This window comes from Callospermophilus lateralis, chromosome 2 (genome assembly GCF_048772815.1).
Source record: "Callospermophilus lateralis isolate mCalLat2 chromosome 2, mCalLat2.hap1, whole genome shotgun sequence".
Lineage (NCBI taxonomy): Eukaryota > Metazoa > Chordata > Mammalia > Rodentia > Sciuridae > Callospermophilus > Callospermophilus lateralis.
The window spans coordinates 4694528-4710860 of NC_135306.1; the positions used below are offsets into that span (position 1 = coordinate 4694528).

The following is a 16333-nucleotide window of genomic DNA, read 5'->3' on the forward strand; positions in this document are numbered from 1 at the left end:
CCAGTCGTGACGTGCTGGACCCTTGGTAGCACAGCTGTGCCGTCCTGCAGAGGATTCTGCCATGGAGCTGAGGAGGTCAAGGCCGCTGGGCTGCGCCCCAGCCACATTGCTCCATCTGTACACAGGAGAATCTGAACTTGGGACTCAGATTCCGAAGCCCTGGCTCTTGCTTCTTTCCATGCTGCCTTTCCCTGTGATGAAGAGAAGCCCTGCAGGAGCCCTGACTGAGCCCCTGACATGTGACAGTCATTCTCCTGGTCCACAGGTGAGGAAACGGGCTTGCCTGCCACCACATAGCCAAACTCAGGCCTGTTTTTCTCCAGATCTGTGGCCATGACTCTTGCTCTTGCCCTGCTGGTGAGTGGTTTCCTGACTTGTAGGTGGATAGAACCTGCAGGCAGCCTCCTTTTCCCTGGCCCTTGTCACAAGGAAAAGCAGGCTTGGGCTCTTAAAGCCGCAAGGACGTACTCTCTCAAGTCTGGTCCCTGTTTGGGAGTCGCCTCTACTTTGCTTCCTTCCCCACATCGAACTGCTTCACAGGGTGTCACATTTTGTCAGCAGAGGTATCCCTGGGTCCCCCTGTTGAGCAGCAAAGTCAGCGACCTTGAGCACAAAAGAACTGTGGTTTTCTGTGTGACAGTGCTTCCAAGTCACACTGCCCCATTTTCTTTTTACAGTGTTCCTCAGGGTCCAGTGGCCTCTTTAACCCCCAGCAGACAGTCTTTCCTCTGGGCCTCAGCCTTGCTGGGGCTCCAGCCTTTGGCTCCATCGGGTCTCGGTTTCCAAGAGAGGCAACATTCCCACCCCCTGGCCTCTGAGTTCCCAGGCCTGTCACCACTACAGCTTCCCAAGCTGCTGTTCAGAGGACAATTCTGCCCAGTCCAGCTCCTCCAGGGCTACCACACCAGCAGCTGTACAGAATTCCACACGTTGACTTAAAAAAAAAAAAAAAACATTAAAATTAGATGAAGTAGGTACTTTATTAGAATCTTATGGTGGGGTGAGGAGTGCATGTAAAAAGCCATTTGTGAGGGGATCCTGCAGAGCAGGATTTTGAGCCATTTAGCAGAGTGCCAGGGAAGATTGCTGGTGGCTGAAACATTTCAGTGACCCTGGAGTCTGGTCACCCTTGCTTGTGTGTGAATCATGGGGGCCAGGTAGGAGCTGGGGAAATTGCATGAGGCAGCTTCTGGCCCTGCCCTGAAAAACAGACACCTTGGACTCAAAGCTTTGGAAACCTCAGCTTCCTCTGTTAAGAATGGGATTGAGGGGGCCAGGGCTGTAGCTCAGTGATAGAGCACTTGCTTAGCATGTGTGAGGCCATGGATTTGCTCCCCAGCACCACATAAAACTAAGTAAACAAAATAAAGGCATTGTGTCCATCTACAACTAAAAATACTAAAAAAAAAAAAAAAAAAAAAAAAGAAGAAGAAGAAGAAGAATGGAATTGAGAGCCCTGCTTGGACAGCATCCCTAATTCCTAGAGGAGAAAGACACAGCCCCTGAGCACACCCCTGTCCTTGTTATGGAGCAAAGGGGGAGAGCTGTGTAATTTGGAAGGGAGACCCCAAGAGTCCGTGAGAAACCAGGGTGGCCCTGAAGCTTTTTTCAGGCCACATCTGAAAGCATCTCTTGGAGGAGCGTCCATAGGAGCAGGGAAGCTCGTCTATACAGCCACCTCTATCCTGACCCAAGCCTCCTCTGCTAAATGCCCTCTCCCTCCAGATTCCCCCTGGTGCAGCGCTCAGGTGCCCTCCACTTACCTCAGCCACGTTGGTCATTTTTGTCACCTTTTTCAAGGTAGGGGCCATATTTGATACTTTCGACATCCCTAGACCTCAGTTTACCTCTTTAAAACATGGGAGAGTTGGGAAAAATGGTTTTCTGAATCCTTTGCAGTGCCACAGTTACCTACTCCTCTGACTCAGTGTCTCAGACCAGTGGCTCGCGGTGCAGACATTAGTTGAGATGTTCGCCGTGGCCTGCTCTCCCTTTAGAACTAGCACTTAGGGAAGCCTCTTGACACTGCATGGAAAAAAAAACACTCCTAAACCTCCTTTAGGTCTCTTCCTGCCTCTCTTCTCACCCCTTTCTTTCTTGTTTTTTTCTTTTCTTTTTATACCTTCACTTTGAAAAACATCATTTGAGTGACAGCAGACCCGTAAGGACGCCTGCACATCAGAGTCTTACCTTGCTTGTATGTGAAAAACAGCATTGTGGTTGGCTTTATGTTAATAATCAGCTTCTTTTTAAAAATGATATATCCCCTCCCCTAGCAGGCCCCAGACATGCAGCCAGTCTGGGTGGCAGGCCCTACGCGGTCGCCTTCAGCTCGTACACCCATGCTTTCTACCAGGGCAGGGTGCTGTCTGGACCTGGGCCCCTCAGCACTGGTCAGCACACCGCCCTGGGTCCTGGCCACAGTGTTGCTCAGTTTGTAGGTGCTTTGCCCTGGTCAGCCTGCCCTTGGAAGGAATAAGGGTTTGAGTGATCTGCTTCTCTCACCTTGGAGGTGCACTACCAGCAGGGGTAACATCTCAACCATCAAAAGTGTTGGTTTTTTTTTTTTGTTTTGTTTTGTTTTTTTTTGTCATGCCAGGGATTGAACTCAAAGGCACTTAACCTCTGAGTTCTCTGAGCCACATATTTTATTTAGAGATAGGGCCTCGCTGAGTTGCTGAGGCTGGCCTCACGCTCCCAAGCTTCTGGGATTACAGGCATGGGCCACCACACCCAGCTCTGTGTTGGAGTTTTGTTGGTGGTAGAACCTGGCCAGGGGCTGGCAGTCCGCACTTCCAAACACACTCTCAGGAAGTGGGGACGTACCGACTGCCTGCTCAGGAAGGAGGGTGCTCGCTTTGACTCTGTACAGCATGCCACTTGAACACTCACCAGCACCAGCCACCTCAGGAAGAGTGATGAGCTCTCAGGAGATGTGCAGTTCAGTCTAGAACAGTGTTGCCTTGGCAACAGCAGGCGTGCTTCATTACCAGATGGTGTTAGCCTTTATCTGTGGCTTCCCATAGCCGTTGCCAAAATCCAACCCATAACAGTCAGCGGGCATCTTACTTCTGACCATGGTAGCATTGGCTAGTTTGTGGAAAGATGTCCATTGGCCTGTCTGTGACACATTGTCATATTAGTCTGTCAGAAGTCCAAGGTCACTACAACCTGGTATCCCCATACACTAGAAACTTGCACATTTCTGAGTCGTGAGGATCTATCTGACTCACTGTGGAGTGACATTGGTGCGGGAAGGATACTGCAGAACAAGCCTGGAGCTCATCTTGATGGCACAGCCAGAGGGCTGGGTCTCCCACCCTGTCACACCACACTCAGAGGCTCTGTTGAGTGCCTCGCCCCAGGATGTGCTTGATCTGGACCCCCTCTCAATCTCCTCAGCTAGCCCCTCTGCATTTCATTTTGCAGCTGTGCAAACAGGCATGAGCGGCTATCTGACTTGCCCTGGGCACACTGCCTGGATACGGCACCTGCAAGGCAGAACCATTTGCAAAAGCACAGGCACAAAATCTGTACACCAAGTGGTAGTCTCTGGGGTCAGTGAAACCTGGCGGATCAGTGTTGCCAGCTTCGCATGCCTGACCTGCAGACGTGCGTGCTCCTGTCTGGCACTCACTCATCAGACCCCACAGTATTGCCCAACTTTCTGGGCCCAGCACCACCATCATCCCATCCCCAGCCACCCTGCGGCCAGCTATGACAGCAGAAGGGAAGATAAGTGGCAAGTTCACCAACATGGAGTTGGTAGCAGGTCTGGCTCCAGCCGTGATATTAACTGGCTTCAAGTCATGCCACCTCAGGAAAGTGCAAACAAGGGCTCCAGCTGAGTGACACTAGCTTCCACTGAGCACTTCCTCTGTGCTGTCCCCTCCGTCAGGGCATCATCTCATGGGACTCCTCCCAGCCTTTCTGAGATGGAGGAAGCTGACGTTGAGAGAACGTGAGAATCAGGGCCAAGCTCTCCAGGGGCACAGCCAAGTCTCAACTCCTTGTGTGTCTATTCCAAAGCCTTCAAAACTCTGCATGGTGTCACCACAACCATGTTATACATTCAGAAAGCCCGAGTTCTGTGCCTCTGCAGGGCCCTTATTTTTCACAAAGCTCCTTTCTGGCTTTGTGAAAAATAAAAATTGACAAACTTCATAGAGTTTGGTAAAAGTCAAACCAGTGCAAGACATCACGGCACTGATGGTCCACAAACCACTGCAGCCCCAAATGTGGTCTTGCCCCAAACAACCAAACCTGAGCCTCATCTAATTGCCAGTTTGTAGGAAGCCCAGAGTAAGAAAGAACATGTTAAAGTGCACCACAGGGACATTGCCAGCAAACCCAGCCTGGAAACCTCTAGAAAATAATCCAGTTTCTTTAATAAAATGCAGTGAGGGAGGAGCCTTTCCCATTTAGAGGAGACTTAAGAGATGTGTTAACCAGTCACACCTGTGGACCATATATGGATCTTAATAGAAGCAAAAAAATTTTAAGTGACTGTTTAAGAGATTGTTTTCATCACTGTGACCAAAAGATGCAACAAGAGCAACGTAGAGGAAGAAAAGATTGATTTTGGCTCACCATTTCAGAGGTTCAGTTCATGATCAGCCAACTCCACAGGTTGACTCAAGGTGAGGCAGAGCATCATGGCAGAAGGGAGTGGCGAGGAAAGCAGCTCAGGAGATGGCATTCGGGAAGCAGAGAGCTCAGCTCACCAGGGACAAAACATGACCCCAAATGCATACCCCCAGGGAACTGCTTCCTCCAGTCACACCCTGCCTGCTCTCAGTCACCACCCAGTTAATCCATTCAAGTGGATTAGTTCCACTGATTAGATTTTGGCTCTCATAATCTGATCGTTTCACTTCTGAAAATTCATTGCCTCTCGCATGAGTTTTTGGGGGACACCTCATATCCAAACTTATAACAGTGACATTGGTGAGACTGGAAGTCTGAATAGGCTCAACTGGGTGTTTGATGATACTGGAGGGGCTTTGTTTGGGTGTGGGGTGGCATCATGGTTATGCTCTTCTGTTTTCAGGGCCCTTATCTTCTAGAGATTTACATGCAACTATTTAACTTAGAAAGGATTGCATGCACTGGAGTTGTGGCCCAGTGGTAACACTCGTCTGACATATGTGAGGCACTGGGTTCTATCCTCAGCACCACGTAAAAATAAGTAAATAAAAAAAATAAAGGTATCATGTCCATCTACGATTTTAAAATATTTTTTTTAAAAGAAGAATGGCTTTCCTCTTTAAAAAAAAAAAGAAAAGAAAAGAAAGAAAAGATACCATGTCTATTAGTTGTTGCAAAATAACATAGGGAAGGAAAAGGAGATCTAGGTGAGAGGGATTGGTAATTGTTGCAGTTTGAATGAACCTGTGGGAATCCTTCATATTCTATCACTTTCTCTTGTATGTTTTTAAATCTTCCATAATAAAAGGGTTTTTAAAAACTACATTGGGAGGGCTAGGGCTGTAGCTCAGTGGCAGAGCGTTTGCCCAGCATGGGTGAGATACTAGGTTCGATCTTTAGCACCATATGTAAAAAAAATAAAATAAATAAACAAATAAAATAAAGGCATACTGTCCATCTACAACTACAAAAATAATAATAATAAATAAATACTACATTGATGTTGGGGTAGACGTTGGATTTAGTATGTTTTATTTTGCTTCTGTTCAGTGACTTGCATAAATGGCATGAACAGAATGAAAAAGGTATGTGTGGGCCATTCTAATTGGCTCTGCCCTTGTAGGTAGCAGTTTGGCAGATGGTTTCAGAAACCTTAAAATATTTGTACTGTTTGCCCTGGTAATGACAAGTCTGAAAATGTACCATAAGGTAGAAACAGTCCCAAATACAGTGGAAGCTTTTTAACAGAAGTGCACATTGCAGCCGGGTTTTTATTAGGGGAAACTTGGAAGCAACTTAAATTGCAACAACAGGAGAAGGATTAAAAGATCAGTCTGTCACCCTCTAGAACTGCCCACATCACCTCACAGTGCCTAGCCATTGAGAGCAATGCCTGTCATAATTTTAAGTAAAATTCTGATTTGAAATTATGTGCACATAGTTTTAATTATAACCACCTAGAAATTCAGAAATCTTTGGTAATAAAAGTGCTAAAGTGGGGGATAGAGCTCAGTTGGTAGAGTGATTGCCTAGCATGCACAAGGCCCTGGGTTCAATCCCCAGCCCAACCAAAAAAAAAACACTAAAGGGGGGCTGGGTGGTGGCTCAGTGGCAGAGCACTTACCTAGCGTGTATGAGACACTGGGTTTGATTTTCAGCACTGCATATAAATAAATAAAATAAAGGTCCATTGACAACTAAAAAATAAAAATACTAAAAGAAGGTCCCCAAAATGTGAATGGGATTATCTTTGAATGGGAAGAACAATTTATCTTCTTTTTTCTCTAATTTTAGAGTTTTGCATAATAAATTTTTTTTCCTCTTTTTAAGCTTTAGCTGGCTTTAAAATACCAAAATTAACTTTAAAAAATTATAATATAAAATTTCTGATGCCTTTAGGGTGTTTCTGAAATCCACCTTGAGAAACTTAAGAAATTATGACAATTTGACAGTTAATTAAAGTCAGCTAGATTTGGTGTTTTGGAGAAACAGTTTTTAGTTATCCATGCTTCTTGCAAAAGAGGGTTAAAATATTCAGTTGGAAATGGTGGCCCTCCTGCAGGAAGTTTGAAGCCTACCTCCACTCAGCCCAGGGCCAGGCCACCTCCCTGGTCCTCATTGCAACACCGAGAGCCTGTTATTTTCCTCCCCTCCCTCCTTCCCTTACAGTAGGCTGCTTTTGACTTAAGAGTTGCTGACCCTACCACTGTGGTTTATTGGCATCCTTATAAGTAATGATTCTCAGTCACTCATAAAAGAACCTACTGAATGTTACCTGGTGTGCACAGAAATAAGGTGTTTATTAGCGCTCCCTTAAATGTAAACAAATGCGTTGCCTCCCATTCTCACCCTACTTCTGTTCTGTGATGGTTTAGGCATATGGAAACAGGTGTCAACCCAGCACTCAAAATTATTGAAGGAGGGCTGGGGGTTGGAGGTGTAAGCTTAGTGGCAGAGAGCTTGCTTAGCATAGCGAGACCCTGGATTCCACCCCAGCATCACAAAAAATAAATAAATAAAGTTGTTGAAGGAGCCAGATATTGAGTTGTTCATGGGCACCCAAGAGTACTCAAGGGAAGAGGACCGCAGCTGCTGGGCTGGCCAGTTGGAAAACTGCAAGAAATAGGGAAATAAGGAAGTGTGGCCCAAGGTGGCAATTCTAGAAACTGACAGCAGGTTGGTGTCAAAGGATTGGGATTGCCATGTGGAACTAAGGCTTTTGTGTTTTGCAGACCAGCAGGGCCGGCTTTCAGCTAATTCTGTGATGTCAGGCCCCATGGGAACAACCCAGACCCACAGGCCTTGAACGTGTCCTGGATCAGGTCTACCTCCAGGGTCTCATCTGGGAACTGAGAAAAAGACTTAGCAAAGTATCAGAAATTTCCCAAGCCCCTGGAGAAAGGGCGGTGCTGTTGCTATTCTTGGTGCTGAGTCCATCCCGAGCGAGCGCAGCGGGCTCCTCTCTCCCTGGCACATATGAAGCTGCACTGTTTTTTAGGTGTTTTTTAATCCATAATACGTGCTCAGGTTCTAAGAGAGTAAGAGCACTTAAATGTGTTTCCAGGATCATGTTTCTTTTTCTGGAAATAAAATCAAGCAATTCCTTTTACCTTTAGACTGTATTTTGGTACTACTTCTCCACTTTCTACCAGCTGCTATAAATAGATGGTTCATCCGTGGGGTCTCTGTGCCGGAGCTTACTCTCCGTATCGTGCACTCTCCATGTTCCCTGGATATAAATAGGGCCATGCTAGTATGAAAATAAATGTGCTCGCTGAGTCCTAGAATGCCAGAATTATAGGATCCTAGCCTTCGGAAAAAGATGATGAGTCTATCTTAAGATGGTAGGGGGTGGATACTTTATCCAGCAGATAGTAAACATACGCAAAAATTACCCAGAATGCTTATAAGCCAGAAATACAGATAAATTCAGGGAGGTCAGATGAGCTGGGCCACAGTGGTTACCACAGTGGTTAACCCTTCAATGGTTACGGGAAAATCCTGAGTTGTGGAGTGCCTCAGGCAAAGGCTCCATGTCCCTCCAGTTGTCCCCTGCAGCCTCACTCAAAAGCAGCCTGGCCAGGTGACTGTTGTTCTTCCAGTGCTGTCAGCTGGGAGTGATCTGCATGTTCAGTGTGTGCTTGTGTTTTGACAGGTGACCTTGGGGAAGGTGTTGAGAGTGATCGTGGTCATGAGGAGCCTGTTCATTGACCGAACAATAGTGAAGGGGTATAACGAAAACGTCTACACAGAGGACGGCAAGGTGAGTGCTCTGCAGTCTTGGGGTTGTGTAGTGCTGTTCTGTCTTGTTCTTTATTTTCTGTATTCCACAACAAATAGAGTCCCAGATGAATGGCATTAAAAACTAGCAATCATAGCCAAAATGATCGACAGACAGAGGTTTGTCAGCGTGAAGATGAACATGTACAACAACATTCCGCGCTCTCTGCTTGCATTTTTCATCAAACTCTGCTTTTCCTCTAAGCCTGATGCCCTTAGTTGAATTTCTAATTCATCACCTCAGACCCCAGCTGCCTCATTAAACACGTCTTCTGAGGAAATAGATTTTTTCCCCCAACGTTAGTCCGTACATCAATAGCCCAGGGTTCAGCATTTTGCTTTTCCTAGAACCACGAGGAAATGCGAGCTGATTTGACACAACTTGATGACACTCTTTCCACAAAACCAACAAGGAGCCTTCAGGAAGTTGCCTACCCACAGCCACAGATGCTGACGCCGCTGTGGAAGGAGGACACGTGCTGTCCAGGGTGACGGTTCTGTGGGAGGCTCATGCGGGTGAACCCCTAGTCTCTTGTGACTCCACACTCTCCATATGGCTCTATAGAGCAGCCAGGTTCTTAATGGGAGCTGACAGCTTTCATTTGGGCTGCCTCCCAAGCGTAATGAGCATCCTCTCCAGAGACTCCCAGGTCCTCCCAGTCCTCACGATGCCCCCTCTCAGGAGTCACCCCCACCGCCCCCCCCAACTCTCACTCAGACTAAAAAGTTTGTTACTAGTTCTCACCCCACAGTGACCATGGTGCATTGAGAATAGAAGGTTCTTCAGAAACAGGTGGAAATGTGCTTAGCAAAGGACGTCGTGTTACACGAGCTGTAGCCCATGGTGTAACGTCTGTGTTTTGAGCAAGTCAGCCACATCCCCATGACGTGCATGCTGGCCATGTGGAGAGTCACTCGTCCTCTAGCACTCGCCAGGCTCTCGTCAGTCTCTGCACCAGAGCAGGTCATTCGTTGAGGGGAGATTTCCGTTTTTCTTTGGGAAAAATCAAACTGTCCTTGGAAGAAACATGGAGGCGGGAGTGAGCAGTCAGGCAGGTGTGGCCTGCGAATGGCTCTAAACTCTGGCAGCAGCTCCAGAAGGAAGTCCATGCATTGTCCACAACTGACGCCTCTCCAGGACGGTGCATACCCTGCAGTGGGACCTGGCCACTTAGAGGTTCCTTGGGTCTCTCCAAGGTTGATGACGCTGTAGTTACACCTGGTCTGACTTACAAGTGAACTGGGAAGAAGGGTCAACTATAATCAGGACCATTCTCATCAGTCACCAAGTCATGATGCCAGTGAGGCATACTCGAGCGCAGAGGAGGACTGGATTTTACCTGCTTTGCCTGATACCCTTAACCTTTCATTGATTTAAGTGCCCTATACTGAGAGTGTCCAAAACAACATACAACCAGCACTTAGCCTGTGCCGCTTGGTCAGTGCCGGGTAGACCATGGCTAGGGTTCCTTTTATTCTGCACTTAAGCATGAGCATTGGACAGCCCTCTCTTATGCACACCTCTAAAACTTCTCCGATGCCCTCTTCCCACACCGCAGATACTTCTTCTCGCCCATCTCCTTGACCTTGGGCTCCCCAGGGTCTCCCGCCCCCTCCCCTTGGCCACTGTGGTCCAAACATGGATCACTTGTTCAGACCTCCTCTCCCTGACCCTCAGATCGTACCAGGCAGGCACTCTGGCCTGGTGGGATCTGAGGGTCAGGCTCATCGTATCTCTCCCTACACTCACTTCCCTCCTCTTCTGATGTTGGTCACCACATCACCTCCTGACTGCTGGAACTTTGCTTCCTTCATCCCCCACGGCTGATCTGTCAGCTGGTACTGGCGGCTCTCCCTCGTCCATGCATGCGCTCTGCTTCAGTGCTCATTATCTCTGAGCTGAACACCTGCTCTCCCTGCCTGGAGTCCCATCTCTGGTCTCCCTTCCCTCCCAGTTTGTCCTGCCCTTGGCTTTTGGGGCCGCCTCCCTAAAATACACATCCTCACAGGTGGACTCTCTTGCTTTTTACCCTCCCCTGCTGCTTGGAACAGCCCTCCCCAAAGTAAGAAAGTAGGATGGCAGTGGGCACTGGGCTCAGAGCAGTCCACAGTCAAACAAGCTTAAGAAACACCGGTTAGAGAAAGTTGGTCCTGTTTTTTGTTTGGGTTGCTGGGGATGGAACCCCAGGCCTCATGTGTTCAGCATGTGCTCACCCACTGAGCTGCAGACTGCAGAGATCCCAGGGCCGTGAGCGCTATGTGCCTTGTCTGGAAGGGAGCTCACTGTGTGCAAGATGTTTCTATCTTACTGGGTCACCGAGCTCCTTCCTCCACCCTTTATTCTTAGAGCATATTGTGACACTGGCATTTTTCAGAACACACTTCTGAGAACTCCACTTGCAGACTAAACCCCATCTCCTCCTCAGGGTAAGCACTAGTGACTTGGCTTTCTCCACCTCCTCTGCTGCTCTCGACACAATCCCATCTCATTCCCCGGCTTCGGGCTGCCCAGGACTCCAGGACATGCCCCGCTCCAGCCCGCCTTTCCCTGGGATGGCTGCCCCTGTGGTCCACCTGACGAGGCCCTTCTCTCCCCTTTACACTTGCGTAACACAGTCGTCTTATCTATCCCATTGTCCTAGGGGCCTCTTATGGTGAACTATGCTCATGAGCATGGGCTCCGGAGGTGACAGAGCTAGGTGCATCTCCACTCCCAGCACAAAGGGGTCACATCAGAGTCTTGACCACCTGTTTGCCAGTTCTAGAATTAATTAGAATGGTGTGCTTGCTTACCTGTCCCTCTTGCAACTAATAGAAATGCCGGTGACAGTAGCATGTCTTGTCTGGTGGCATGACCATTCAGACATTGCCTGCCTGGCTGTAGGCTCCCCAGCTGTCTCGTCTCGCAGGTGAAGGAATGGGCTGTAGGGGGGTGGATCCCTGTGCCCACAGCCTCTCAGAGCCAGGTCTCAAACTTGCATTGAGCTGGAGCTCCCAAGGGCAGAGACCCTGTCCTGTAACTCTGCTGTGTTCCTAGGGTAATCCTCAGTGCTTGGAACACAGCAGCAGCCTGAGCACATGTGGGAGGCACGGGGAAGCAGCCTGCGTGGAGTATGCAGTTGCGTGTTGAAGTGTCTTGCACATTTCAAATGCAATGTAACATTTGGAAGGCACCATTGGAGCCTAAGGTGTGGCCTACAAGAACAAATTGTCACTTGAGTTTTGTTATTGCAAAGGTGCAGCCCTGCATTGGCTGAGTTGGTGCGGAAGTGGCTGGGGGGTGGCAGTGTTTTGTTGTAGTCTCCCAGAAACAGCCTTAGGGCTCTGGATGAAGCTCAGAGGGCTCTCCTCTGCCTCTGCGATGCCTGCCCACCACGCAGCTGGCGCTTTCTAAATGGTTTCATTATCCCCCTTACTGTGGGAGTGCTCCGTGCCACCCCCAGGTTGCAGACCCAGCAGGGCTTTTCGCCTGCAGAACCTGTCCCAGCAAGACTCTGCCTTGCACTCTGCAGAACAGCCACCACCCTGACGCCCTGTCTCTTCACCTGTAATGCGTGTTTTGATACCGAACACCAGTAGCCTGATGGCTCTAATAGAAAACATAAATGCTGCTCTGACTCACCCACCGCTCTTCACTGCCATCTGGGAGTCAGAGCCGTGGCCGTGACTCAGCATGTCAAAAGGCAGAATCTAGAGCAACACCTGGCCATTGTCCCGATCCTAAGCCATCAGGCTTCACTGAAAAAATTTAAGTGTCTCAGTTGGATTTGTCTTATTAGGGGATTTAGGTTATGTTAATGCTATAGCTTCATTAATTACCCCATATCAATAAAAAAAGGCAGCTTTTAGCCTGCAAGCCTAAGAGAGGAGAAGAAATGGTGGTATCAAAGGAAACCTTCAAAGACAGCCAGAGCTGTCTCCAGGGTAATTTCTGATCCCGCATTCTTTCACTTCAAAGTTGGGTGTGTGTGTGTGTTTGGGTGGAGGGGGTTGGGGAAGCTGGAATCTGATTTCTCTAATAAGTGTTGGCATCAGCCCCGTTTGATATTAGATGCAGGGAACATTTTGATTTGTTATAGCCTTTGAAATTGTTCAGACGACCTTCAGAAAAATGGCCTCTTGTTACTTCTAGGGAGAAGGGTGAAAGCCAGGAGAGGGGAATCCGGTTTAATTCCCATGCAGAGGGGGCCCTGAAATTGTGCTTTCAGCAGTTTTTTTAGTAACAAATTCGTGTCCTGATTGAAAGTGAAAAGCTGAAGAATAATAGACCTGCAACACCGCGTTCCTCCCCAGACTTCCTGTTCCTTCTCCAGGGAGGGCGGGCAGGCTTAAGGGGATGAGCACATGAAGTTTGCACAGTTCTGAAAACTTGAGAAGCCATGGAGAAATCTATCCCTGTCACTCAGGTGTCACATTCACCCAAACTGACGGGTCTGGTCACCTGTTGACCTTGCAAGACAGAGCTCCTAAATAAAGGCTTTAAAAGTTGAAACCCCTGTGGCTCATAAGTTGTTTTGAAATGTCCATTTTAGATCATCTAAAATTCATTGTATGCATTGCTTTTCAAAATGAAATAAAGAATTGATAACTTTCTGAGAAGCTGCCAGAATTTCAGATACTGCTAAATGAATTTTAGTGGCGATGATTACCATGGCAGCAGGCCTCGAAGCAGATTTGCAGTGTTGAACTCTGCAGGAGAGTGCCCCCAGAAGACCTGTGCAGGTATCAGCATGGGGCCTCCCGAGTTGGTGGCCCATCTGAAGTCAAGCTTAAGGGCAGCCTCCGCCCCCAGGGAAAGGGGCCTCTGGACTTGCCTGCTTCCAGACTCCTCCGCACAGCAGCTATGTGGCATTGGACAACTTGCTTAACCTCTTGGGGCCTCAGTCTCCTCGGCTGTGAGTTGCAAATGATCTTATCAACCTCGTGCTGGGAGGACAGGTAAAGTACAGGCCATAAGACTCCTCAGCCAGCCATGCCTGGGCTCGCCGGTTGTGACAGAGGAGACAGTGGTTATCATGGAAGTTAAAGTGACCTGCCAGTGATGGCAGGTCATGCTGATTGTTCTTTTTGGTCACTGTTTTCACTAGTTGCCCCTGTATAGAGAGGCCTTAGGACACCTCGGCATTTGTCCTGAGAGCAGATGTGTCTGTGCTGAAGTTTTTGGTCATCCTTGGGGGAGGTGAAAATAGACCCTATTCCCACCCTAAGGCCCGTCTTCCCAACCCCAGAGGCCAGGATGCTGCTCACAGGACTGCAGACTTGGCCAGCGGTCACCACAAGGTCTTTCAAATGCTTGCCAGCAAACCCATGGAGCTCACCTTCTTACCCTGACATCGTGGTTCAGAGTCATTTTTAGTTCATCAGGCTGGAGGCGTGCAGCCTCACAATGCTCCTTTTCTGAATATTGCAGCCAGCAAAAAAACGGGTAGCCATACCCGCCCTTGCAGTGGGTAAGCTGGAGCTAATAAATATTCACGCAGCTATGGTGTAGCTCCCTGGATGAATTTCTGAGATCTTCCTGGCCCTGAGGAGAGGTGGCATTGACTCCAGCACACTCATTTAAATGGCTTTCTTTGGCATAAATCTAGCAGAAAATCAAGTACAGACCACCTGCCGTGTGGTCCTGCAAAAGAGGGAGCCCATTGTTATCCACCCCTCTCAGCTGTGTGCACCAGGTGAAGGGACCACATTGTCCAAGGCCCCTGGCTCCCAGATGGTAGAGCTGTCCCTAGGGTCCTGAATAATATATTTAAACCTCCTTTGAAAAAGAGCAGCACCCTCGCTTTGAATAAGCTAGGAGTGTTCTGAGAATCCACAATGAGCTGCAGAGCCCGGCTCCTAATTAAACCTTTGCATATTTCTTCATAGATGATGTTTTCATTAAAACATTTTGAAGATACTGAAGGTGTTTTAAGACAATTTTCTGTTTAAGCAAACACTGATACTTTTTAGTTTGTGCAGATTCCTCTTCTGGCTCTGCGTTTTTCTTCTGCTTCCGCGGGGCATGACGAGGCAGGAAGGGTGAATGGCAGAGGGCTTCAGAAGCAGCAGCTGTGGGCTCGAGCTATAAGGAGAACTAGTTAGTCCCAAGTGCAGACATTGATGCTGCTCTTCCTAAAATGTAGATTTAGAATCTTTGGCATCTCCCTGTCATCTTGGCAGTGATTTGGGTAGAACTAAAAGATGCAAAAAGCCATTCGTATTCACCCTGCAGTTCTGAAGAATCTTTAAGTGCCGCATTTGTTAAACCTTAGGCCAAACTGCTATACTGAGAAAGTAGCAGGAACCTGGCTTTGTATCCCCTCTGTGACCAGCTGCCCAGTGGTATACTTTAAAAGAATTGATAATGTGGGGGATTAATTTTACATATTTCTTTTGAGATTTCCTTCAGAGTTATCTTTGTCACTTTTCCCCTACAAATTGTTAACCTGTCAAATTAAAACTAGCACCTGGAGTTTTTTAGACTCTTCCTCATCCGTTGGTTGAGGGCAAGGCTGGCTATGACTGCAGACTGGCCACATGGCCTTTCTAGGAAGCGATTTAGCAGGAGTGGAGGGAGGGAGTGGACCGGGGGCTCTTGTCGAGACCAGGAGGGACATGGTGCAGCCCTGGGACCTGCTCGAGGAGGGATTGCAGTGTGTTTCCAAGTGGAGGGCAGGAACGTGCCATCAGGCTCTTCTGCAAGGGCGCTGGGGTTGGCCAGCTGACCTCCTCCACCCCAGCAGGGGCCTGCAGAGCTGGGAACCGTCTTAGCCTTCTCTCCTGCAGAGTGTTCACCACAGTGAGGGTGACAGGAGACCAAATGTGAGCAGGAAAACTCTGGAGAATTGGATGAGTGCCTGGTCACAGCCCAACTTTTAATTTTCAAGGACTTTTTTTAGAAAGCCAAGTGCTGGTGTATTTCCTCAAAATAGAAGCCAGGTCAAATGCAGCCATTCCACTTCCTGTCCTCTTAGAGGAGTCTCCCCTGTGACTTGCTTCTCATTCTCCTGGTGGCTCCAAATCAACAGCGTGACATTCAGGCCCAAACAGCCCCGTCTCGGACTCCTACGTGACCACTAGCCAACCCCAAAGGCAGGTTCCAAGAGACCCATCCTCCGGCATTTCAATTTGCTCAGCTCTTGACCTCGGATATTAAAGCCAACTTTCCAGCACTTCTGGGACTCACTGAGGACTTCTCCTTTAATCGTGATCCTTGGGCTGTCTCCAGCTCTGTACTGCGGTGATTTGGGGTTTGCAATACTTACTGCTCTTGAAATAGGGTGAAGGCACAGGTCTGCTTCATTATGCAAACTGTTTGGTTAGGGTAAACCACAGCGAGTTCCCAGCCCATCGGCATCAAAGTTTACCTGGAACACCGCTGAAAAGACAGATAACAAAAGGAGAGCACTCCAGGGGAGGGAGCAAGGAATCTGCACCTATTTTTAAATCCTACCTAGGGGCTTCTGACCCCAACCAGGTTTAAACACCACCAGCTTAGGCTCTCTGTAGGAAGCCTGTCCAGGTAACCTTGGCTGTTGGACAGCTCTGGACCCTGACTCCTCACCTGGAGAGTGAGGCTGCTAATGGAATCAGCCACATCCGCTCATTCTGGGGATTAAATGAACCCATGTGGAGGGCCTGGTGGGGGCCTGCCGTGGGTCAGGTGCTCGGTAGCTGGATCCTGCTAGTTTTCCTCCACCCAGCAAAGACCTACTGACGCCCACAGTGTGCTTCGGATATGGGGAGGAAGAAAGGCCTCCTGCCATCGCTGAGCTTATATTTCTCTAAGCAAATCAGATAGTAAATACACAAAGAAATTATAGCACCTCGGGCAGTTTCAAGTGCTATACATTTAAATTTTTGAAAGGGTGTAGAGAATCAAGATGGCAGATACTGGAAATGATATTTTGATAGGTAACTGATA

General features: G+C 48.3%; 1 protein-coding gene across 1 annotated transcript in view; it reads left to right on the forward strand.

Annotated features, from left to right (window-relative positions):
* Med27 (mediator complex subunit 27) overlaps positions 1–16333 on the forward strand; it is a 184946-nt gene that overhangs the window by 148727 nt on the left and 19886 nt on the right. Inside the window, exon 5 of the mRNA XM_076843072.2 lies at positions 8303–8410. Within this exon, the coding sequence (XP_076699187.1) occupies positions 8303–8410 (108 nt within the window). The remainder of the gene's footprint in view (positions 1–8302; positions 8411–16333) is intronic.